This window comes from Parasteatoda tepidariorum, chromosome 3, assembly GCF_043381705.1.
Source record: "Parasteatoda tepidariorum isolate YZ-2023 chromosome 3, CAS_Ptep_4.0, whole genome shotgun sequence".
Taxonomy (NCBI): domain Eukaryota; kingdom Metazoa; phylum Arthropoda; class Arachnida; order Araneae; family Theridiidae; genus Parasteatoda; species Parasteatoda tepidariorum.
Window position 1 is genome coordinate 6693243 of NC_092206.1, and position 26696 is coordinate 6719938.

The 26696-nt window shown below is 28.3% G+C and overlaps 1 protein-coding gene across 2 annotated transcripts in view; it reads right to left on the minus strand.

Moving 5' to 3' along the window:
* Positions 1-26696, minus strand: part of LOC107451140 (Rho guanine nucleotide exchange factor 2) — a 106201-nt gene that overhangs the window by 48155 nt on the left and 31350 nt on the right. The window contains exon 23 of one of the 2 annotated variants that reach the window (XM_043049517.2): positions 18023-18074. In XM_043049517.2, coding sequence (XP_042905451.1) covers positions 18023-18074 — 52 coding nt within the window. Of the gene's footprint in view, positions 1-18022; positions 18078-26696 lie in introns of both variants that reach the window. The other variant, XM_043049516.2, reaches the window with a different exon arrangement.

Consider the following 26696-nt stretch of genomic DNA (forward strand, 5'->3'; position numbering starts at 1 on the left):
ATTTTTCGAATTTAACTAAGTTAAAATAAATTTTACATAGGTTAATATATTCGATACCAAAATGAAATTTATAATTATGTATTCAATGATTATCAAAATCTACAACATCGCGATAATACCGTATTCGATAACTATCGTTTCAGATTGTACAAGCGATATTATGAGATTCAATATTTTTAGTATTACATGGTAATTATGATATACCAGGGAGCTTTTAAAAATATCGTATACGCGATGTTTAAAAAAATAACGATATTTCACGAAGCATCGATTCTTTCTAAAATTCAGTCAAAAAAGAAAATGACAAAGGTCCCCGGTCTTAATGAAATTATAATTTAAGTATTCGCGATTGGGTTTTTAATCGGCCTAAAATGTTCAGCAAAGAAGGGCGGCATCATTTATGGGCATCTGGAGATGGAAGAATCCATTTGTACTCGTAGAGGGGGGAAGTCAAAGATCGATAAGAGGAGGAGCTCGGATCTCGTTATGTTCGAAAATAGGATCGAAAAGAAAGAAAAGATATTTTACTTTGGAGAGCGGTATTTCGCAAGCACATGCGATCATGAAAGAGGTAATTTCAGGTATAATAAAAAGGTGATATCCCAATTTATTTCGGACGACATGCATAGATTATTTTATCCTATTATATAAAACGAAATCACTCTTATATGTTTTACATCTTCTTAAGATATTAAGTTATTTTACAGATCGAATTGCGATTGTAATGTTATAAAAATTTAATAAATGTTTATTAATCTCGGATTCTACAAATTTCATAAACGACATTTTATTTAAAGAAAATATTTTTACATTGGCAAAACAAACAAAAAAATATAATTGAACGTTTACGTTTTTTTTTTTTTTTTTTTTAATTGACGAAAATTTTTCAGAAATTCGAATGGAGCTGTTAAAATTTTGAAGAAAATTATTAAATAGTTTTAATGAGTTTCGGAAGTTTAATGAGATGCGTTTTGCTAAGGCTTTATCAAAGGAATTCATACTTATTCGAAATATATTCCTAATTTTTTTGAGTGTCTAATACAACCAATTGATGAATGTTAAAATTAATGCAAGTAATTAAAATTTTTGAGTTCATAGGTAAAACACAAACCATGGACTAATTTTTTTAAATTCAAAATGTAATAATTTTATTCTAATATTATTGGTGACATTTTCGCATTTTAATCCAGTGAAAAATAAATACGATTTTTTCAATAATAAAATAGATAAAAAAAAATAAAATAGTAAAAAATTTCGACGAAATCGGTCACCTAATTTTGAATTCGAATTTCAAAAAAGTTGCACATTATAAATTTTATTTCTTTAGAACTATTAAAGGCTTTTCGCACAAAATTTGTATTTTGCCATTTAGAATTAGATTTAAATAGATGTAAAAAATTGTAAAAATTTACAACTCGAAATATTTTCCACAATTTAATAAAATTTTTGTCTCCTTAAGACATTCTCGAGATTTAGCAAAATGCGCAAAACTATCATTAAAGAGTTCAAACTTTCGACTACTCTACTAACCGAATTATTGAGACCATAATTTTAAATTATGGAGGGAAAAAAATATTCGTTTATTTAGAGAAAAAGCGTTTTTGTTTGATTTCAAACACCAAAAAATATTTTTAATTTCATATAAAAATAACTTATGATAGTTTATTAATAATTTAACGAAATAATTCTTTCACTTTTCGGCGTAAGTGATATATTTAAAACCATTTAATGAATTTTTTTAAATAATTTCGATCATTACCTAACGATTTTTATGTTGTGAAATGAATAAGTATTAATTTAGTTTATAATTGTGGTCATTAGTTATTTAGTTTAATTTATACACTATATAATTTTGAAAGTCCCTGTTCAAAACATTTTAGTATCTTTTAAAGTTATTTTTGTTTTATATATATATTTTGCTTTATATTTTTGCATTTTTCAGCATGTTTGGACCTTTGAATTTTTATTCGGATTTGTTTTAAGCAGAAATTTTTAAGTAAAATGTGATAAAATATTTGTTTATTATTATTATAACTTTTGACCAAGTTCCATTTCGTTCAAAATATTTTTACAGTTAAATGTAGCGTGTGCCAATTTTCGACCTATTTCAATTTATTTATTTGATTATCACATAACCTACCACCGGACTTAAAATACCGCACTAAATGCAGAAAAATATTAAAAAGTGTCGCATAGTAAAAATTTTATTCTTTTCAATTTCACATCAAGGAATTACACAATTAAATAAAGTATATTGTGATGAATCTGGTTTGTATTCATCGGAGTAATAGTTAAAAACGAATTAAATCTGTAAAAACTTGTTCGCGTTCGGTAAAACGATAATATTATGGATAATATAATAAACGATAACGTATGTACAGAATAATTACATGCCTAGATTAATTTTATTCACGCTGATCTTTTATTAAAAATGTATTTCGTGACAAAAAAAGTAGCAATAGATTTTGTATTATTTTTCGATCATAGCTTTATGTTTGATAATAATAAAAATGAACCATAATTCTTATAAAAACAATTTTCTAACATTTACTTAAAGAAGTAAATACTGATATATATTAGAAAAATAAAGGAATGAAAAATAGGAATGAATCAATACAATAAATTCTTTTTTTAAAGTAATTGTTTAAATATACGCTTAAAAACTTTGAAGGGTGACCATAAATATGCTAATTAATTAGTGTAGACGATATTTTAAGTTACGAAATCAGACACAAAAACGTACTTTGTCTGAATGAATGCATTTTTTTTTTTTCGAGGTTCGGTTTTCTGATACCCAAAATATTGGAGGAATCTGGGAAATATGGCTGCAAAAGTTTGATCAAACAGCTATTCAGTTTGGACCCTTTAATATTAATTTTACTTTTTACGTATTTCTCCATATCTCACGAACTGTTTGAGGGAATTAAAAAAATTTATGCACAGAATAATTGTGTAATGAATTTTATAATTATAAAATTTTTTTATCCAAAGATAATTCGACGCAAAATATATCTTAAAAAATATTTATAATTTTATTTAATAAAAGTCGAAAATTTTTTAAATTGTACGATATAATTTAATTGTAAGATATAATTTTCCACACTATTTTAAAGTATGCAGTTTTATAAGGGAAAATACAAATCTTACTATGTTAAATTTTTCATTCGAATCTTCAAAGTTTTATCTTACTATGTAAAATTACATTCTTTAAAATGATGGGGGGGGGGGATTTTATACCTTCCAGTTCAAACATTTTCAGACTGTTACTAAATGAAGTAATAAAAAATATTTAATAAAAGTAGTTTTTTGCGTGGAACAATCTTTGCATAAATGAATTTTGTAATTGTGTGCAAAACATTTTCAGTTCGTTTTAAAAGTTCTTGAGATAGGGCTTCAAGGATTAATAGAGGAGCCTGCCTTTATATCTATGTAGGGCGTAATACGCAAACAATATAATTAATATTCTCTTGACCAAACTATTGGGTCCATATTTTAAGCGGTTAGAAATTCGAATTAGCCGGAAAAAAAGGGGCGTTTATTCTGAGAAGGTACGTTTTTGATTTCGTAACTTACAAAATCTTTTGCGCTAATTATTTAGCATATTTGAGATTTGAGGTCACCCCCTCGAACCATTGAGTCCTAATACGTGTAGATCGGATCATTAAAATTAAAGTTATTCAAAATTATTTCCCCTTTTTTTTCTTCTTCGCGTGCAATAAATCATTTTTAACCTTTTACAGTAAATGGTTATAAATGAGAGGTTTTGCCATTATTTCAATTTTAAGAAAATAAAAAAACACAATTTAGACTTGCCATAATTTCCCGAATGCCCAAAAATACATTGCAAAATCCATCATCTTCGTTTAATAGCCAATTTCTTACTTATTAACTCCTCTGTTAAATACACGAATTACTTTTAAAGATATTGATAAAATTTTCGCCATGGAAGGCTGGAGAGTAATTAATGTCGTTAACAAGGGAATCAGCATTCATATAAATAAAACAAGATTCCAGGGCATCAAGATGAGCTGATGTCACTGGGGTGGAAATAATTTTGGCATTGCTGAAATTGAATTTATGCCCAGGAGTCCAACAATGTGTAGCAATTGATGATTTCTCGTATTATTGATAGCAGACATCGTGTTCCTTAAGTCTAAATTTTAAAGCGCGTTTAGTTCGTCCGATGTCACTAAAGTCACACTGACAAGGAATGTAGTAAATGAACCAGCGATTACAGGGGGGGAAGTCAAAGATCGATAAGAGGAGGAGCTCGGATCTCGTTATGTTCGAAAATAGGATCGAAAAGAAAGAAAAGATATTTTACTTTGGAGAGCGGTATTTCGCAAGCACATGCGATCANCCGAAGACATGCCATCACAATTTTGATCCTCTGCGGAGGGGATGGCACCCCCGCTTCGGTAGCCCGACGACCTGCGCCCGAAGTCGAGCACTTTACGGTAGCACAGTTTAACGAGGACCAATACCGCAGTCTCGGTCCCTACGCAGACTGATCCAAGTGGTCACCCACACGCACACTGACCGTAGCCAGTGATGCTTGACTTCGGTGATCTGCTGGGAACCGTGTCTTAACGATCAGTCCACTGCGGGACTCTCGTATTATTGATAGCAGACATCGTGTTCCTTAAGTCTAAATTTTAAAGAGCGTCTAGTTCGTCCGATGTCACTAAAGTCACACTGACAAGGAATGTAGTAAATGAACCAGCGATTATCAAAGCTAAAAAGATCCTCAAGAGACTCAAATTTGATTTTGTTAGCAAAATGCTAACAAAAAGCTGAATAGAAGGGTTAAATACACGGTTAGCAGCAAGTTAAGTTCGGGGTTTAAAGAAAAAGTTAGTGCAAACGTTAAGTGTGCGGAAAACAAAAGTATAAAACAAAAACATTTACTGACAATAGGGGTGATTGAGATTTATATAAGAGTGCAAAGAGAAGAGAAGTGATTACGATACACAGAAGAGGAAAGATTATCAGGGCATTTAGTGACAAGAATATCTAAAAAAAGGTAGATTGAATATTGAAGCCAAACCGGGTTGACAACAGGATGTTACTATTGAAAATCTTGTATCACTCACTGTCTACTAAGTCAACTCATCTTTTCCACCATGAGAATTGGAACAATTTAAAAAAAAAAATTCTTCGAAATAATGCATGAATGTGTCACAAAAAATGGGAGAGAGAGGGAGTGGTCCATGGCTACACTCCCAATTTGTTTATAGAAATCACCATTGATTTAAAAAGCAGTTGGCTGAATACAGGAACTGACATTAATATCTTCACTTTAAATAATAATAAAAAAGAAAAATGGCGAAATTCTCGCAACCGTAGTTATAAACAATAAATAGCACTAGAAAGGAGAATATTAGTGAAAAGAGATAAGAGAGGGAATAATTTTGTTGGAGGAGGAAAGACGTGCTAGTTGGGAAACAAAATCACGAGAAATTTTAACAGTACGAATATTGTTGGAAGTTAGCAGAGAGATGATACGCGCTAGATAGCGATCAAGTTTAAAGCAAGAGGTATCAATGTTCGAGACAACAGGTCTAAAAGCAAGTTGAGGCTTGTGAACTTTAGGAAAGACATAAAAACGAGCACAATTTGAAATAGAAGAAATGACATAACGTTTAGTTTAGTCCGAAAGAGTACTAGCATTTTTTTTAAAAAAATTCTTATCTGTACTAGAATGAAAACGGTTAGGGTCAGAGGATTCTCAACACAATCATGTTGAGAACAACAATCTGCACATCTTTATCTGATTTGGTAACGAAAATGTAAGAATAAGTTCAATAATAGCTTGTTTTTGAGGGTAGGTGAGATCAAATGTATTCAAGTGTTTGTTTGCAGAAATGTTGTTCAAAATAAAACATCCGAGAGAATCAATTTGACCAGAAAAAGCTTTATTTCACTTTAAAATTGATTCTAATGGGGCAATAATATTGGGAACCGAAAATTCGAAAGTAGAAGCTAAATTTAAATCTAAATAATGGACCTTTCCTTATTCTTGCTAAGATGGCCTGGAATCTTGTTTTATTTATATGAATGCTGATTTCTTTGTTAACGAGATTAGTTCTTCCCCAACCTTCCATGGCGCGTGGAAATGCATTTTACGCTGATTTGCGTCGCTCGGCTGCTGTGGTTTTTTCTAATTAAGTTTCTCACCTTCATTCCATTTCTCCATTTTTCGTTGGCAACTTTATTGGCAAATCACTTTTCTTCTCATTCACGCCTGGCAAATTTTGAAAATGGGAGCCTATTTTTGAAGCGCTTGAAACATGTCACTGTTATTTGCTATTTATATTTTTTTTTTGAAGCGGATGAAGTTTTTAATCAACTAATATCATACCGCATCAGTTTCTTGACATAATTTGTTTAAAAAATTAGAAGATTGTTTCGTACTAGCTAAGATTATTTGTCACCACATGAAACAAAAGCATGAGGGTAATTATATGGCTATGTAACTTATTTAAATTTAACTAGCTGAGCAGTTCTGATTTTTTCCCTTCCCTTCTTAATGAGATCTAAAAACAAGAGATGAAAAACGGTGAAGTTCGAAAGAATGAAGGAGCTTTTACAAGTCAGTTAACAATTCTGGGGAATAATTCTGATGAATTCTCCACCAATTAAAACTAAGGTTGAGAAACAAACAGGAAAACCCTCATGTGGTCTAAGTAGCTGCATGTTAATGTAAATCCAACATACTCCTCTTTATGTGATGATCACCTGCACGTTAAATTTTGCAAGATAAGTTTAATTTTTTTTAAGTGAATAGCATGTTTCATAAAACTACAAAACCATTTTTACAATCACAACTTTTTGCATTTGAGTCCAAAAAGTAGCTATGTATTGAGTTTTAAACCACTTGAAAAATTCATAAGCTTTTTATCAAAGAGAAAAGGAAGAAAAAAATCACCACGTAACAACGGAAAACCAAAGGAGCAGAGGAAATAAAATAAACAGAAAAGAAAAAAAACTTTCAGTTCAAATTATAAAACAACGAAAATCTAACTTTCCAGAATAATCAATCCTTCAATTCAAATTAGTAAACGCATTATAGACATAGAATGATTACTAATGATACGAACTGTATGATACTTCAAAACTACTTTACCGACTTAATTAAACTAAAGCACTTTTCTAATGAACTTTTTATTTTTCATATTCAGATTGAATTTAGAAAATTATCTACATGGTAACCATTATCTTGAACCATTTGTAATGAAAAACTTTTTTAATGGGATAACGTCTGAAAATGATGAAATTTAACACTAATAATAAATATAAGAAAATTGTGTTCAAGAAATAAAACACCACGGAGAAGGGTAAAACAAGAGATACTCATACCTTCTTTATTGATACATAATAACTATATTTTACTTTGGTACTGAATCTTTAATATTCAGATTGAATATAGAACATTATCAGCGTGGCAACAATTATCTTCAACCATTTGTAAAGAAATAAAAAAAAAAACTTTAGTGAAATTACATCTAAATATCGTTAAAACACAAAAGTTAAGAAATAAAACACCANTAATAACTAAGCCCCGGATTTTGATGACATTTGCATTTTTTTGCATTTTTTGCATTTTTGGGCATTTTTTGTCTTTCAGAGCATTTTTTTAGATTTAAAGGGCATTTTTCTTTAAATTTTGGAGCGTATTTTGCATTTTAATGCATTTTTTAAGGTTTTTTGTTAATTTTTTCCAATTTTTATTATTTTTTATCAATTTTCATTATCACACTGGCTTCCAAACAATGAAGAAAAACTCTAGGATTTTAACTGGTGAAGCAAAATCTTTTCAAATTGAGGAAGAATTGTCAGTAAGTGAGACCGTCTTTATCAAATACACACCTATAACATCAGTAGACGTTGAAAGAAGCTTCTGCAGGAATGAAAATTTACTTTCAGACAAGAGACGCTCGTTTACATTTCAAATTATCAAAAAACATTTAATAATCCAATGTAATTCTGATATTTAGTAATATTATGAGATGGAAGTTGTTATATCCATTAAAGTTTCTATACAAAATAAAAATATTTTGGTGTCAATATATTTTCCTTTTTTTGCTATTTTAGGATATAAAACATATTTTTCAAACTTTAACGAACGTAGAACAAAGTATTGCATTGCTTTATATTTTTTAAATGACTCATAATAATTTTAAAGAGCAAAAAAAATTTTTAATTCAATATTTTTACTTTATTTAAGGCATTTTTCGCGAAATTTTTGCATTTTTAAGGGCATTTTTTGCCCTTTTTAAGGGCATTTTTTGCACTTTTTAAGGGCATTAGTTGAGATTTTTAGGTCATCAAAATCCGGACTCTAATAATAACTATATTTTACTTTGGTACTGAACCTTTTATATTCAGATTGAATATAGAACATTATCAGCGTGGCAACAATTATCTTCAACCATTTGTAAAGAAATAAAAAAAAAACTTTAGTGAAATTACATCTAAATATCGTTAAAACACAAAAGTTAAGAAATAAAACACCACGGAACAAAAGATACTCCTACCTTCTTAATTGATATCTCCAAACAAATGTGGTGTTTTTTTCATAATTATTCGCGTCCGTGAATCGGCAATTCGACACTGAACTAAAAGGCTTCTTGTCTGGTGGAAGCACACGAGATAAACGGGCTTCTCGCTTTTGCCGCTACTTAGTGCTTTTCTTTTCTATCCTTGCACTTTTTTTCTCTTTACTTTGGTAGTAGTGATTATCATTATCATAATCTACACAACCAACGTTTTTTTCTTTTGGTTGTTCGTTCGTTTAATCAAGATTTGAATGCCTCTATATCGTCACCAGAATAATTAAGTAAATTTAAATGTGGTGCTCAAGATTTTCCAATAATTTTAATTGGGGAACTCGGGACCTTCAAACACATTATGAAAATTTGAAAAATCAAAAACATTAAAATAGGAGGGTGAAAAAAAAACAGCTAAAAATTTTTATTGTTTACATATATAGATCGTAATTTGCTGAAACTAAAAAGAATCGTTACTAACGCAGATATGCTGTTAAGAAGTATCTTTTTTATAAAAAAATTACCGTTAAATATCTTTTTAATTTTAATTCGAACAACTTTTTCTGTTTTTACTTATTGATATATTTTGCTATTAATTTAAAAATTAAGCGGGAAAGAAGAAAAAAAATATTACAATGAAAGCAACGAAATAAAACGTAATTGTTTTGTGGTATAATCAGGGCCTGATTATCGCCTAGGCCCAATAGGCACGGGCCTAGGGCCCACACTTTCTTGGGTGGCCTCAAAAATTAGCAAAAAGTCCACAATAATACATTAAAAAAATACTGAAGTAAACAGTTTATCTCAAAAAAGACTTATTTAAAGTTTTCTTTATATTGTGATAAACCAAACTCGCGTAAACATTGCACTAATCAATTTCGAAAGTACAGCTGAATTTCAATCGGTGCAATTTTTACTCCAACGGCTCAAGCAAATGCAACGAGAATGCATATTCCCAGTCTTTTATAAATGATTAGTGTCAACAAGAACTTACAAATATGTAAAGCTGTAGATGGAAGGCTGCAATCTTTAAAATAATTAAGCTAATCAGTGACTTTAGCAAAAATCACTGATTTCAATTGTTTGTGGTCACCAAACTATTTTTATTTTCATTCAACATTATTTGTTGCTTTATATTTTGCTTTAATAATTATACGTTTAAACTTTATCTTAGAAAAGTAATATTCAATTGTCTAGTTTCAAACTTTTTTAGACTGTTTCTCTTGAATCATGCAGTTCAATAGATTCTTTTTATAGTTAGGACTACTCTTCAGAAATTTAATTTAAAAATATTTTGTTAAGGGCCCCGAAAATTTTGTGGGCCTTGGGCCTGAATTTGTCTTGATCGGTCCCTGGGTATAATTTTGTACAAAGTGAGGTTTGAAAATTCAGTTATATTTAAACCGGCTACATAAACGTATATTTTTGAATAAAAAATATAAAAATTGACAAATAACATTAATAAAATAAAAGGCGTCCATTTTCTATTTATCTTATAAGTCTAATCTTTATCAATCTAATCTTTATCAGTAAAATGGAGTATTAAAGTTGAACTTAGTTTCTCTACATATCTCATAATATTAATTAACATGAAATTAATTAAATACAGCGCCGTATCACACATCGAATATGGTGAAATATAATTCTTTCTCTTCTACTACTTTTGCTTAACTTAGATTTATTATTTGTTTATGTATTTTATTGCAACCGCGATATATTTTTGTTTTGTGCACCTGGCAACTTCGATGCATAATTAAGATGCTTATGTTCTACATGGCCACGTTTCAACAACCAATCAGGATTGAAATATCCACACTACGTCACTTGCAGGTATCCCATTAGTGGGCGGTACCTCAGGAACAAACTCCCACTTATTCTTATCTTAATGAAATCAAATGAATAAAAGGGAGACAAAAATTTAAAAGTACTTGAGCCACATGAAAATATATAATTAGTGAATGTCAAGTTCTATCGATCCATAAACTGAACAGTGCAAGAGCGTCATCTGTACGCTTCTGAGGATGACGATTCACCAGTAAAGAAATTAACAAGAAATAAAAAATTTCAACTAGCTGGTGCCCATGACCAGCAAAAATTCGATACATATTTGGTTTGATTTCAGACGGTGGGAGTCTGAAATCAAAATGCTGCAGAATACGTGATTGTTATAAGAATACTTCCTACCGAGCAGTGGCGTACGCAGAATTTTTTCAAGGGGGTGTTCATAACTTTCTGAAACTACTAATAGAAATTCGAATCTGTTATAAAGCTCTGTTATTTCCTAATTTAGACAGCTAGACAATTTTGACTTTTTATTTAGACAACATTGGTTAGTTAAATTTTGATTTGATTTTTTAAGCTTAAGAACATAATGTAATATTTTCTGAAAAAAGTTTAATGTCATATGGGTGGAAAGTAACACTTCGAGGGCCACTTTCGCATTCATCAGATTTTGTTATGCTAGAAACGTTTTCTTCAACGGAAGTATCACATTTCTGTTCAACAGAAAAACTTACATTGGTACTAGATGCTGTCACCTCACTAATTTCAGGTCGTGATTTTTTCTCAAAGTAATTAAAAATTGTTAAATTCTTGCGTTTAGACATCCTAAAGATCCAAGAACAGCAAAAATATATACATATATATTGGCACAGAAATATCCGCTATGCTACGATCTCAAAGTTTCGAGCTGGAATGAATAACTTCAACGAGCACAGTATCTCCAATGGTATTGTTACTGATTTCTTCACTAGTCGAAATAGTGGCTACGACGGGTTCGGCGATTGAATGAACTTTTTGTTGAGATAAATCAAAACAGATTTAGCGACAAGCTCCGAAAGACAAGCGGCAGAGATAACTCTTAGTCTGACTAACTAACTCCACTGTACTCCGTTCCCCCTTTTATATAATTTTTCACCGCATCTCCAAAATTCTCGAATTGTCTCAAAGACGACAGAACGTCTAGGATTCCAGAATCATCGCGTAAAGACCTCGCGAATGACAGCCAGTCTCGAAAACTATACTGGCAGGACAGAAAGGAACCAGTCCGTAACAGTATCACGTGAATTTGGTTTCAAAAGTACAACCCTATTATAGTAAATGTTTTTTCAGTATTCTGAGAAATACCGTGAGAAAAAAAAGTAGGCATAAGGCAAATAAAAATATATAGTCTTAAAAAATAATAGCTCGCATAATTTCTACTAAAATTTTTATTTTTGCCATTTTGTCTGAGCTCAAGGGGGGTGTTTAAACCCCTAAACCCCTCCCTTGCGTACGCCACTGCTACCGAGTGCAACTGAATAAACGCGCATGCGGACCTGAGAATGATTCATCTAACATGTAAAATGATAGGAGCATTCATACGATATGGACGACGGTACATAGAAATAGATAGTGATTTAATGAATAGTGAAAATGTTGAACGGAACTCAATGCGCATCTTGCAAGGGAGTGTATACTCACGCAATGCTTAATGAATACAAGAGTCTACTTTTACCTTTAGTAGTCAGGGGAAAAAAAACTTATAAGTAATAATTAAAAAAAAATGAAATAAAAAACTTCGGTAAACTTAGGAGATTTGTAATTGGCTTATCACTGAAAAATTCAAAATCACCTAAGAACTGCTCTGCTTTCTGCAAAAGTTTTAATAAATTGGTAACGAATTAAATAGCAAAACTTGTAGAATAAGGATAATTACGCTTACTTTTTAAAAGTGTTGCATTTTCTATGATACTTACAATTTTTGATAAGTAGTGGTGAAAAAATTACTTAAAATGAAAAATACTACACTAAAAATAACTTAAATTTCGTTACCAGTATAAAATATTTATTCAAGTTGGCATCTCTAGATATGGTATGCTCTGTCTTCATAGAAAATTAGTGATTTTCAATGCACAAAAGCAAAGTGAACATAAGTCAGATAGTCAGTCACAATCTCTGATAATTTGTTCCAGTATTTTATTATTATTCAAATTTAGAAGGGACTGACTTTGATTGAAAAGTAAAAAATAATAATAATAAAATTATAGAAGGGGGAATAATTCAACGATAATTTAAAATATACGATAAATAAATTTACCATACGAACTATTTTCACATAGACATCGTAGACATTAAACGAGAGTAAATAATTACCTTTTAATTTCACTAATAAATCTGGATTTTTTTCTTTCTTCTGATATTAAGACCCTATTTTTTTTAATCATAACTTTAAAATGGGAAAGAAGAAGTAAAATGTATTTTATTTAATTCATAGCCGCTAACAAGGAGAGGAAAAAATCCAGTATATTTTACGAAATAATATGAATTTAATGATAATTGTTACATTATGTACTTAATATTTTACGCGTAGGGAATTTTAAGGGATTTTTATAATCATCAAAATAGAAAAACTGAAATATTTTCTAATTATGATTACATTACATTACTTGAAATGTAATACATTATGTTTACTCATAATTACGAATATTAATAGGCATTAAATCATCAAAGATAGTTAAAAGATTTTTTTTTAAATTAATTTAAATAAAAATAAACTGAACATTTTAGAACAAAAAAAGTTTTGAACTGATTTCTGTAAATAAAGTTCTCTTCATTATACTAGTAATACTTATTAAAATATTCAAGTGAGCAATTATCTGTAAAAAAATTCTATTACAAGAGATTTTTTCAGGAAACTTAAAAAGACCAGAAGAAACGGACAAAATCCAGCTGATTTGGCAGCTATGTTAATTGTTTTAAATTTATTTTAGAAAATGAACTGTATATGTATGGACATGAAAATATTGTTTGCACACTATTATATTACCCCATATCTTCAGTAAAAATGAGTTCAATAAAAAACGTTTCTTAATTTACAACGCAAATTTGTGATTAAGATCAGTTCACAACCTACAGTTTTTCCCCCCAACCAACTACCACTAGTTTGTTTTTGTAACAGATTTAAAACATCAAATTTTAAAAAAAAAAATAATAATAATCACTTGAAAGCTATCTTTGAATATCAATACAAAAAGCTCCTGACTATGTAAGGTGTAGGTTTTACTCTTTCTGCCTCTCACCAATGTTATAATTTTTAAGATAAATGATTAAGACAAAAATATTCAAAGTTTATAATAAACTACACAAAAGTGAAAATTATAAATAAGAAATGTTAAAATCTACAAGAGACCACTTGAGCACTTCTTAAATTTGCCTTCCCCAAGGAAAGTTTTATAATCGGAATGTTCTATATTTTAAATTTTTCACCAGGGAGTCTAGTAAGAGGAAGCCTACCCTATTAATAACGTAATTAAAAATATAATTTTGCATTTTATAGTCTGTAAAGAAACACAACGAGTAATCAGAACAACCCGCACTTAATAATATTTTTAAATAATTACCACCCATATTTGAAAAATTTACAAATAAATCAAAACTAAATGGAAAGTTAATGTTGAAAAAAGAAAAAAAAAAAGGAATGGAGATATAAATAAATTTGTTATATTGCTCAATTTTATTTTCCTAACCATTACCAATAGAAGTCAGCTTTCATTTTTAACAGTATTATAACAGCTAAATCCAAACGAAAAAACACTAACAGTCAACGAATGAAATAGAAGAAACTATTCCCCCCCCCCCCACTTCAGCGATAAGTGTGTTACTGTTACAGAAACCCACTATGTTTAGATTCACAACGAACAAAATCCATTACAATTAATCTGCTCGATTTCGCGAGAGTTATTCTGACCTCTGATCTCACCACAAGTGCTTGAAAGAGTTGTTTGACCCAAAAGAAAGACGGAAAAAAAACAGCATTATTGTCTCATTTTTTTTATGCCGCCTCTGATAGACGCCACTTATCGTTAATCAACTTATAATTAATTAAACTAATATAAAGTTATCAAATTATTACAGTTAATCAAAAACTAGTATTAACTAAGAGTTAATCAAAAACGTCAATTTTTAACAATGTTTTTCCACTGTCAAAAAGCTGTTTTTTTGTACTAATTGAGCTAATTTTGGGCAGCACTTTTATTTGCGGTAATAAAACACAAAATAAAATATATAATTGATATTCAATTAGTTACATTGTCCCAAACGAAGTAAAACAAATTAATATGAATTGGAACAATTGTTTCAATTTACATTAATGCGTTTGTCTAATCACCTAGTTAATATATAGAATGTTATTACTTTGTTTGGAACAATGTAACAAATTGAATATAACTTAATTTGACAACATGAGGGAAAAAAAGTCAATTACCAAATTGCGAAATAATGACTAAATATTAAAAACCATTTTTAAATCAGAAAAAAAAAATATTAGAAAATAAGGAAATATTAAGAAAAAAAGTAACCAAACAAAAGAAAAAAATTGGATTATTTACGTAATTTACGAAAGTTTTATAACCTTCCTTTCAAGAAAATTAATTAAGAAAGGGGTTAATTAAGCTAAAGAATTATCGCCCCAAACTATTCCAAAGCAATTAAACTGTCACTCCAAAAGATTAAAAACTTCTCAGCTACGCTGAACGGATAAATATTGCCGTTAGAAAACATTAAACACAAATAGTTTTAACCATGACAATAAAGGTACGATGATTCACGCACTTTTAATAATTACATAAACTATAATTCATTGATACGCTTGCTTAATTGAAAACAACTTCCAAACATAAAAAGAGCAGTTACGAATGAATACCTGCACAAAGTTAGAAGAGCATTAAGTAAGCCAGCTGCAATAATGCAAATTTAATTCTAATTGAACTTAATTTCAACGTAATATAATTTTATTTAATGCTAATAGTTTTTGGTGGTAAAAACATGAATAGGAAATATGATTTTTTTTTTAACATTTGTTTTAATAAACGAAAAATAATGCTTTAATTTCAGTCAGGGGTGATTGTGAGCCCCAGTCGAAATTCCGGAAAATTTCTTGAGTAAAAGAAAATAATAAATAAATAAAAAAGTTTAAACCGAAAAATTAGAAAAAAAATTTAAACAAGGTTTTTTCCTTGTTCTCAATATTTCCTAGTTTACTTAAAATATATTTAAAATTTTACACCTACCTATGATGACCTGGAGAAGCAATTGAAATTTACAAATATGTCTTTCTTTCTTGAGTTTATGATTATAATAACTATTTACTGATAAAAAATCAATATTAATCTTGAATATAAGCTTATAAAGTAGCTCTCTAATAAACAAATAAAATAAACTGCGTTTTTAAGTTCCACCTTTCAAAATTTGATTTCCGAAATGTTTTGTGATCACCGATTTTTTTAAACATATGAACCTTCGATCTCCAGAAACTTCCGGATCACGGTTAACGAAAAATCCAGAAATCCGGATTTTTTCCGGAGCACAATCAGCCCTGATTTCATAGTGCTGCTAAAATTATTTAAACATTTTCAACAGGATAGCATTAAAAATAGCTTTGAAATTTAACGTAATTTTAAAAACAAAATTAATTAATGTTAAAAAAAAACTTTTTAAAAACTAAAGTTTGAAAAGACAATAACATGTCAATGCAAAACATCATATCGAAAGAAAAGTTCTCCAGAAGAAAAAATAAATCATAATTGACTAACGATTTCAACAATAAAGATTTCGAAACTACACATTAAAAAATCGATTGGTGGAGAAAATTCTATCACACACTACATATTTTGTAGAGAAAATATAAAGGTAAGGTGCGTGAAGAAACAAAAAAAATTGTCACCTTTAATAATTGATGGCCTATCATACGCACAAAGAAAATTCTAATTCGTTCACTAAGAAAAACATTAAGAAAACATTTTTCCTTGTTTAATAGTAAATTTAAGAGAGAAAAGCTTTTCTTATTTCTAAAAAAAAATTCACTAGGATAAACAATTTGAATAAATTATGAAGTGAATTAGCAGTGCTCTTTGTTAAGATGATTGCAATGCAAAAAATGTCAAGTTATCACGGCACATTTAGCATGCTTTTCATTTATTTATTTTTTTTACAGTATCATGATTTACAGCACTACGAGCAGCACGTGAAGCGTGAAGACCAGTTGTTATGGAAACCTTGTTTTTTTTGCAATAACTCTATTTTTCATTCTAAAAATTGATTATCTACCTAACAATAACGCTTAAATGATTTTCCCTCTTTGGATTTTTTAATGCATGGCGCGTGCATATGAATCGAGTTATTTTTAATTGAGGGTGAAATTTTTATTTTCAAAATCTCTTTCACCATGTTAACTATTATAAATTAAAGAAAATAGTTACTACAAAGGAAATTGTATTGATTGTATTTAAATATCATTTTTTTAATTGAATTATTAAAAAAATTAATTTCATAGCCCTTCACCAAGTAGGAATTTATATTTCTTTCTAATAAATTGCTTCTTAGAATGGTTCATAGAATTTTAACAAATACAGATGACGAATTTTAACAGTCACATATGATGACGATGTTTTTATGAAAGTTCTGTTTCCTCAAAATCAAAATTTCAAATATTCCATGTTACACAAATATTCGATGCACTAAAAATTCGTCTGATTTATATCAATCGAATACACTTCTTCACTTATTAATCTTAATCAAATGTACTGAATATTTAGTTCACAGCTTTTCTATACATTTACCTTCTTTTAAATCAATATTTCTAACTAACGCATTTATTACACAATACACAAATTGATCAACAACAAAAAAAAAGGAAAAAAAAGAGAGAAGTAAAAAAGGGTTAATTTCCCAGATAAAAACATTTCAAAATCGATTGAAGATCAAAATGATCGTTTGACGAATAGATTAGAGCAATAATTTTGACATGAATTAATGGTCATCCCAAAGAACCTGTCTAGAAACAAATTGTGAACTAAGAGCATTTTGATTTTTAAAAAAATTGATTGACATTATTTGTTTAATGGCGGGAAACAATTTATTTTGAAAGTCATTAATCTAAAAAAAAAAATTAAGAAAAAAGAAATCAAACCTTGAAGTGCATATAAACAATGCGCAGATATTGCTCTTCTCACTTTCAATACTATACTGAGCAATAAAAGAACTCAGATTAATATATAAATAATAGATTTAATATAGAATTAATATATATATATTTATACGGTGAAACAAAATACTGGTTTCGATAATAAATAAACAATAGCATTTCGTTAATTTAAAGCATTATTTTTAACCATTACTACATTATTTTTCAACTTTTAAAAATATCTTAAATGTTGATATTTATAGCGGGGGGAGGGGGCAATATTAAAACTTGACAGAACTATTTTTAATCCTTTAGATAAGTTTAATGACACTTAAAAAAATAATTAATAAAAAGCTAACTACCAATTTCTTTCTTTTTTTTTCGTATAAAAACTCACAACATAATCACCTATTTTAGAATATCCATTAATTTTGGGAAAAAAACCTAACCTGACACACGACAAAAAAATATAAATAAATAAATAAAATTTTGAAAAAAATCTATTTTTTTAACAAAACAAAAATTAACTTACCGTTTGGCGGAAGCTCTCTGATCGACCTATTGACGAAGCACTCTTCTTGTTGCTGCTGAAACGAGGAAACATGATTAGAGTGATAATCCCATAACTGAACAACACAAGGCATCTTTTTTAGAATCCACTAGGAATCAGAACAGCCGCGAATATTCATTTAAATTTAATAAACATCCACTAGCATTCAGCGAACAATTTTGCACGGCAGACATTCGCATAAGGAACGCGCACTGCAATATTTCTTTTTGTTTTCAAAAAAGTAGAGGAGACAGGAAATTCGAAAGTCGGATGTATAAGCTCTACCGCATAAAACACGTTCTCTTCAGTCAATGCTGTGAGGGTGGAGGATGCAAGGGCGAAGAAGAGGGCGGCGGTCAGAAGGATGGATGTTGTGACTGTAGACAGGGGGGGAAGAGAGTGTAGACTTCAGAAACGCCGAAAAGGGTGGGATGGATATTGAATATTAATTAAGCCTGCATGGACAAAAAAGATCGCGTGCAATGCAGAGGAAGAGCAAAGAAGAATTGATTCGATAAGGTAGTGGATAGGTGTAAATATTTTGTGCTTTTAATTGAATAATTAGGAGAAATATTTATTATTTTCATTAAAAAGAATAGCAAAAGTTGCGGATCGGTTAAAATAAATCATTTGTGGAAAATTTTAATTCTTTGTGAAATAATAAAATTTGTAAATAACATGTAACGTAAACATAAAAAAATAAAAATTTAAATGTTTTTGGCTTAAAAATTTGTCGAAAAAAAATCACATTTTTTAAATAAAATAATTTAAATTGTGGACAAGTGTAAATATTTAAAGTTTTTTGCAGAATAATTTTTAAAAAAATTCTATTTATTAAAAAAAAAATTAAGTGTTTAATCAGAAAAATTAATTTGTAGCTAATTTGATTAATTTTGCTAATTTGATTGATTTGATAATAAAATCAAAATTTACAAATAAAATGCGTTAGAAATCGTGACAAATTTAATAATGCAGATTTTAAGTTTTTAGGGGGATATTTCCGTACCGTGATCTGTCGCGCAAACTACAATCGCCAAGGTGCCAAATAGATTTTAAACCAACAAATTAAATTAATTTAATTTAAATTATCAAAAAAAAAAAATTTTCAGTTTCTAGCGGATACTGCTCGGAAGTTGCCACAACTTGACGATTATTCTACCAAAGATCAGATAAGGAAATCTCCCCACTTTTAGCATATTTAATTTAGAAAAAACAAAACTAATTATTAAATAAAAATTTAAACAAATTTTTATGAAAACTAATTATCATACTTTAAATTCTAACTGATATAAATAATATTTTTCTTTGGATATAAAATAAAAGTGTATATTAAACACTAAGTAATAATATCCTATCAAAAATTTGTAAACAAAAAATTATATATAGATAAAATAAAAATAAATAAAGCATTAATAGAAAAAAGGGAAGTAAACTGTTTATGCATTGGGGGTAATTAATAAGATATGTCGAGAACAGAAATATTTATAAAAAAAAATAATTAAACAATATCAAGTGCGCACTTCAGCCTGGGATATACTCACATTATTTAATCATTATGCAAAATCAATTCCACTTTGAAAAGGTTAAAAAGTATTAACTATTAAAAAAAAAAGGTAGAGGTTTTTTTCTTACATTTTATTTTACGTATCCTAATAGTTTGAACTTTTGCAACTTTTTCAGTAATCCTCCCTGTGTCCCATTGTAATAATATAAAATGTTTTAATTCATCAGTACTCTTTATTTCAATTGAATGTTTTTCAGAAAAACAAAATCAAAACGTACCTATAATATATTTTTTCTTCAATAAACCGATGTTTATTGAAGAAAAAAAAATTTATGAATCCGTATAAATTTAAACTTTCAAACAAAACAAAAAATCTTAGAAGCCTAAACTTCAGTGTCTCACTTTGGTAAGTTAAATTTCATTCCAATCATTACTGACAGTTCAAGTACAGACAAGCATAATTAAAAAAGCTACCAGCATTGTGTTCATGTCTCAATTTTCTAAAGTTATAAAAATCGTAAAACTGTTCAAGTCTAATTCAAATTAAACTGTGTAGATTCAATTTTATGTGTTAATAAAATTGTCTTAAGTTTCATTTTATACTTAAGTAAAATTAAATTTAAGACTCGGTAAAATTAAACTGTATTAAGCTCCATTTTAAGTTTAAGTGAAATTAAATTGTTTTAAGTCTTACATGTAAATAAAAATTTAATGTAAATTCTTACATTAATATAAGAATTTAAAAAAATTTTAAAAAAACATGCTAAATAAATTTCTAAAATTAAAACAATTCATCCTTCCTTAATCCCAGCCAAGTGAACACTATAACCTTAGATAAACTGGCGGTAATTTTACAAAAATAAATTAGTGACCGATTCCCTTTGAAACCTGATTATTTTAACTACATTACTACTTTTAAGGTTATATGTCAATTTAGCGTCATTGTGGATATGCCTTCTCGAATTTCGAAATCAGAAAATAAAATATGAACGTCATCATGATTTTTCGTTCTTTTTTTTTTTTTTAATGAAAAACTATGAAGTAAATTTGCTTGCAAAATATTAAGCGATATTTATTCAAAACCTAATTTTTTAATTATTTATAAATTTTTACTACATTTCCAAAAATATTATATGATAGTAATCAATAATATTAGTACTGCTAATAGTATTCAAAACTTTAGCATGAAGAAAACACGTCATTGACAATTTTAACGTGCATAAAAAATGTGATAGCATAATATTGAATAATATCCCACAATTTTATTTCATATTAATTTTATTACTCCGAAAAAAAAATATTTTTTTTATTTGAACACCCATTATTTTAATTAAACAACATCGCACAATAACCTAATGATTTAGATGAATTAGAAATTTTTTTTCTCCTTTTAACTCAATATTGTGGAACATTTTGATCACCACACATGAACACAATTGCACGTAAAAATCATTAGAATGTTTTGAATGGAAATTATTAGAAGTTTCTTCTCTTTTTTAAGGTTAAAAAAAAAGGTTTAAAAAAAAAAGCTAAGAAATGAAAGCGAGAACCATAATGGGTACCTTGAGACAATTATGAAAGCCATGTTTACTTAAAATGTCTGGGTTAAAAGATGGGAGACAATAATTTATCACACCCTGTATATATAAAATATATGCACTAAAATCAATAACCAAGATCAACAAATTGTTTTGAAACTGAATGCAGGAACATGAAGAAAACTAGAGTCAAAAAGAGTGGATAAGAAAAATAGCAATGTCTGGAACAGAAAAAAAAGAAGGAAAAAAAGAAAGAAAGAAAAAGAGAGAGACATAGACTGAGAAATCCAATTTCCTGTGATAAAATGCTATTTCCGATAATACACAATCTTCCATAATAATGTGAATTCACAACTGTTGTCCCTTTATATAGACGTACAAAAATTTCTCCTATCAAACTAGCTTGTATATTTTTTTTCAACCACACAAATTTATTGATTTTTAAGGAAAAAATATTGACATGTCCAATATCATAAAACTTAAATGTATTCAAAACAAAATACACAGTAAGAAAGATATTTGTAGTAATATTTGAAACAGTAATATTTTTTTTAAGAATAAAGACAAAGAAAAATAGCAATACAAATATTTTAAGTGAAAAATCTGGGGGGGAAATTGGAAAAATAATGCCTTTAACCATTAGTATTATCGATATCAAGAGTTGCTAACTTGTAATTGCTCGCAACCAAATTGGAAACTTAAGTCTTGATTGTGGACCAATTTTTACAAAATTCTGGATACAGATAGCTTACAGTATGAAAAATCTATATACTTCAGTTAAAACAAAGGTTTAATCATTCAAATTGCTTAAGGAGTCAATTTAACCTCAGTACATTTTTTTTTTTAAATAATTTTTTGCTTTAAACTTTCAAAAACTAATATTATTTGTCAAAAGTTCAAAAAAATTCTGGAAAATGTCAAATTTTAAATTTCTAATGCTTTTTTGTTTTATTAAAAATAACTTTCTTTTGCCTAAAAAAGATCATAATTTTTTAAATAATGTATATATAACGAGGAAAGTTAAAGTTATTGAATATATAAGCAAAAAAATAATAATCCATTATTTTATTCATTTTTAGTTAATATAAGCCTTTAAAACTTTCTTTACAATTAAAAAAAAATGAATTGCTACTTACAAAGTAACTAACTTAAATACTTACTATTAAAATGTTACAAACATGAAATGGGTCAGACTCACTTGTTTTTCTTTTTAATTAAAATTTGAAAATAATAAAGCAATAAAATATTTTTAAAATTTTTTTTTAGTTCTTTTTAAAGTTTAAGAAAAAGGTTTAACTAAATTATGCAAGATAATGAAACTGGATTCAATTTTTTAAATATGTGAAGGTAATAAATATATTTTATTTAATTTTATTTACTCACCTTTCTTTTTAATCATTTACTCACATTGTTTAGTAAATTGCGTCCATTAAAATTAGTATTTCTAAGCTGACTATAGAGTAAAAACCTTTCTTTTTTTTGATGCACTAAATGGTGATTTTGATTTTATACTCATTATTCAGTCAACTAGCTATTCAAGATACAAGTATTTGATATTCCACTGATTGATTATTCAGCCAAAGAATAATTCATTTTATCCTAGCCAAAGTTTAAAAAGCATAGGGTGCAACTCTGAATTGGTTTAATAAATTTCCTGCAAACTATTTAATAGGAATTCAAAAAAAAAAAAGCATATGACTTTTTATAGACATATATTCACTTAAAAATAAAATTGCGGTCACTGCAATGACTAACAGTAGATGTTACTATGCAGACCATTAAATAGATTGAGCATCTTATTGCTCATATGCCTGCCAGTATTCATTTGTACATTTGATAAAATCGTGTAACCAATCAGTTCCTTATTTTACTGTTGTACTCATTTTACCGAAATACATCTTTGATTTATAAGAGTTATACATTGAACTACTGCAACGTAAAATTAAATTGCAAGCAAAACTCAGTTTTTATCCTTCAGAGTTAATAAAAAACACATTAGAAGACAAAACAATTTTAAGAGTATTAAAGTTTATTTTACTCTACTAAGATTCTTGTAATACTACTTGTTTAAAAATAAATAAATTTCTTGCACAATTAAGGTATATTTCAAAAACTTTTAGCCATTGCAAAACCTTTCATTTATTTAATAGTCACTTATTATCCAAATATATTTTTTATTTAAATCTCACATCAATACTGATCACTAGAGAGCCTAGTTTAATTAATGAAAGAGTTATATTCATTTCGAATTTATTTTGAATGAAACTAAAAAAAAATCAATTAAACACTTTTTTTTCAATACGTAAGTAGTAAAATTATTCAACTGACTAAAAAGAATTTATAGTCATAAAAAATAACAAGGAATGATTTCTTGGATCATCCAAATTTAAACAAGCATTTAAATTTGGTACACCCCTTGTTTAAGTAAAATAAATAAAAATTTAAGAATTAAAATTCTATTTTGTTTCGTTAATTACCACATTCAAATTAAATAACTTATTAACTAACTGATTAAATTGCTTAGTTAATAAATAAGTATTTATTAATAATTTGTTCGTAAAAAAATAAAGAACAAAAAAGCAGATTATTTTGTAAAAGAAAAGTTCTCGATAACATCTTTTAAGTTATATTCTTTGATCAAGAGCATTTGAAAGTGTGTTCACTTAATTTTCAATTATAACATAGTGATTTTGTCACTAAACAACATGTGATAATTTTAATAAATTGAATTAGTTAAATTTTTAGATTTTGATTTCGTCAAAACACCAATGAATTATTATTTTTCAATCATGGCTATTTCTTTCAATGTTATTATGTGTTCAAAAAAAGAGAAATCATAAAAAAAGCAGGCATTGTGTAAAAAGCACAAATTTTAAATTTACAATAAGCACCACTTTTCTGAAAAATAATATCTGATAGTGGTATTTTCCTCTTTCTTTGCTAATAAAATTCAGAGCTCCTTTCTGTTCTCTTGGCTTATTCATCTAAAACTACCATTTATCCACTTACTTCAATCAACAAATATTTTATTGTTTATAATTGACTGTTTCGGCTATTATATAAAGTTTACCGACTTGTTTTGGTTAGGGTTGCAACTAAGCATTTGAACTATCTCATGCGAATTGGCATGACTCTGCCTGTCTCCCTGAGGGGAGATAGCCATTGGAAGTAAATTCACTATTAAATTATCTTAATTTTGTATTCTTGCACTGATTTAAATCAATTAATTTTTCAAATTGAATCTGATTTAAGCGTAATTTCAAAATGGTTTACAATTAATGACTTAAATTTAAATCTAAATAAAACTAAATATATTTATTTCAGCTTAAGAAAATCAGAATTTAACTTAAATTTAAAATTTCACTCTCTCTCCTGCAAAAGTACTAATGAAAATTGTCAATGCTATATTCTACAATCTGTAAATAATATCAAATATTTAGGACTACATATCGATTCTAATTTGAAATGGAAAACACATATTAACAATTTAGTTAAAAAATTGCGTTTTGTTTTTGTTAAATTTTATCACCTTAAGAATAAAATTAATTTTAATTTTGTGAAAGCACTCTATTACTCCTGGTTTTATTCTTTAATTAATTATGGTGCAATAATATATGGCGGTGAATATAAAACTAATTTACTTCCTTTAATATAAATTCAGAATAAATGCTTCAAGATTATTAATTCTCTAAATATAAATAATTCAAGTATAACTACTACCAATATATATACAAGAATTAACCTATTACCATTTCGCCATAATGTATTTTTTCGTATTTTACTCTATTTACACAACAATAAATTAATATGCAAATTAAAAACTAATGTGTCTGAAAGGAGACCAACTGAAATATATGAGGTTCCCCACTTTACAAAAGAAATTTCACGAAGACAGTTTTTTTTACTTAGCACCTAAATTATATAATAAATTACCATTTCAGTTACAAAACATCCAAATATATTCTTCTTTTAAGCGTGCTTTATTTCAATTTGTGATGAACATTGACGATTTAGATCTCTATTTTTCACTTTAAAGGAAGCATTTGATTTTTTATACCAGTCTTGTTTGTGCCAATCCAAATGAATTTCTTATGTTGCCTTTGTTATGTTATTTTGTTATTTTTTTTATATAGTTTCATGCATTTTTTTTTTGTTTTCTATTATTACAGTGTTCAACAATATATGACGTCTTATGATGAGCAAAATAATTTATAATTGTAATACCCCCCCTTTTTTTTCTTCTTTTAATTTCTATTTTAAATTTATTGTATTACTTTTCTTTGTCATATGAGATGAGCAAAATAATTTATAATTGTAATACCCCCCCCCCTTTTTTTCTTTTAATTTCTATTTTAAATTTATTGTATTACTTTTCTTTGTCGCCTGGACAGGATTTTCCTCTTGACGACGAATATATATTCTTTGTATTTATGTGTTTTTGTTCCCAATAAAGTTATACTTGTTTGTTTAAAAAAAAAAATTTAAATGAGTCAGAAAAATAAACAGTTTTGGCAGTTACCAAAAACACTAACGACTTGGATATTTGAACTGTTTGGTCAAGATTGGTGCATCCCTGCCAGCTTCCTCAAAAATAAGAGCTGTTGGAATACTCGTTAGAAGAACAATTAGAGGAGAAAGAGATCACTGAACAGTTTGGTAGCGAGAAGCCGAAAGATGTGGATATTTGAGGGCTTCCTGAACTTTTTTCAAAAAATAAAAATGTGTTTTAAATTTTGCTTTTGAATTTAAATAATTTCTTTAAATGTTAAATAAATTTTGATTTTTCTTAAATACTTCCTCTTGTTGGTTATGCGACACGATGTTTTATACTCATTTGCTGTAATTGAAGGTCCAAGTCAATCCGGTCCCCTTCTACAACATCACAGAGTGTGTGCTTTTTTCCATAGTGGTTACGCTACAGATACAGAAGTTCTTGGTTTGAGCCTCAGGCCAAAAGCACCACTCACACAATCTTCAACAATGGTGACTTGGATCTGTAGAATTTTGCTACCGATCCAGAAGTTCTTGGTTTGATCCTCTAGGTTTGAATCTAAGGCCAAAAGCAACACCCACACACTCTTCTACAATGGTGACTTGGATCTGTAGAATTTTGCAACAGATCCAGAAGTTCTTGGTTTGATCCTCTAGGTCTAAACCTAAGGCTAAAAGCACCACTCACAGATTCTTCTACAATTGTGACCAGGGATGACAACATGCAATTATCTCAATCCTAAGTTTATGTTTTGACGTACAATTATTTCTTTAGTAAATTTGATTTAAAGTGATTTTCCACACCACTACATGTAAATAATTCTAAGTTTATGTGAGACACCACTTTATTCTAGTTCTCTTGTGATCGTGATGAGGCTTTAAAAATGTTGGTTAAAATTAATAAAAATTACAAAAGCTTTAGTTATTAACTGTTAACCGCAAAAATATTTTGCAAAAAATTTAGTAGTTGGCAGCCTGTATGTGTTTATGTATCTATCTGACTTTGAGCCCAGAAATGACTAACTCCTCTACAGGACATTATCAGAAGTGTGATTACTTTAAAAAGATGCAATAGAGCTAAAATGCATTAGTTCTTGCACTTTTTTATACAGGAATTTATATT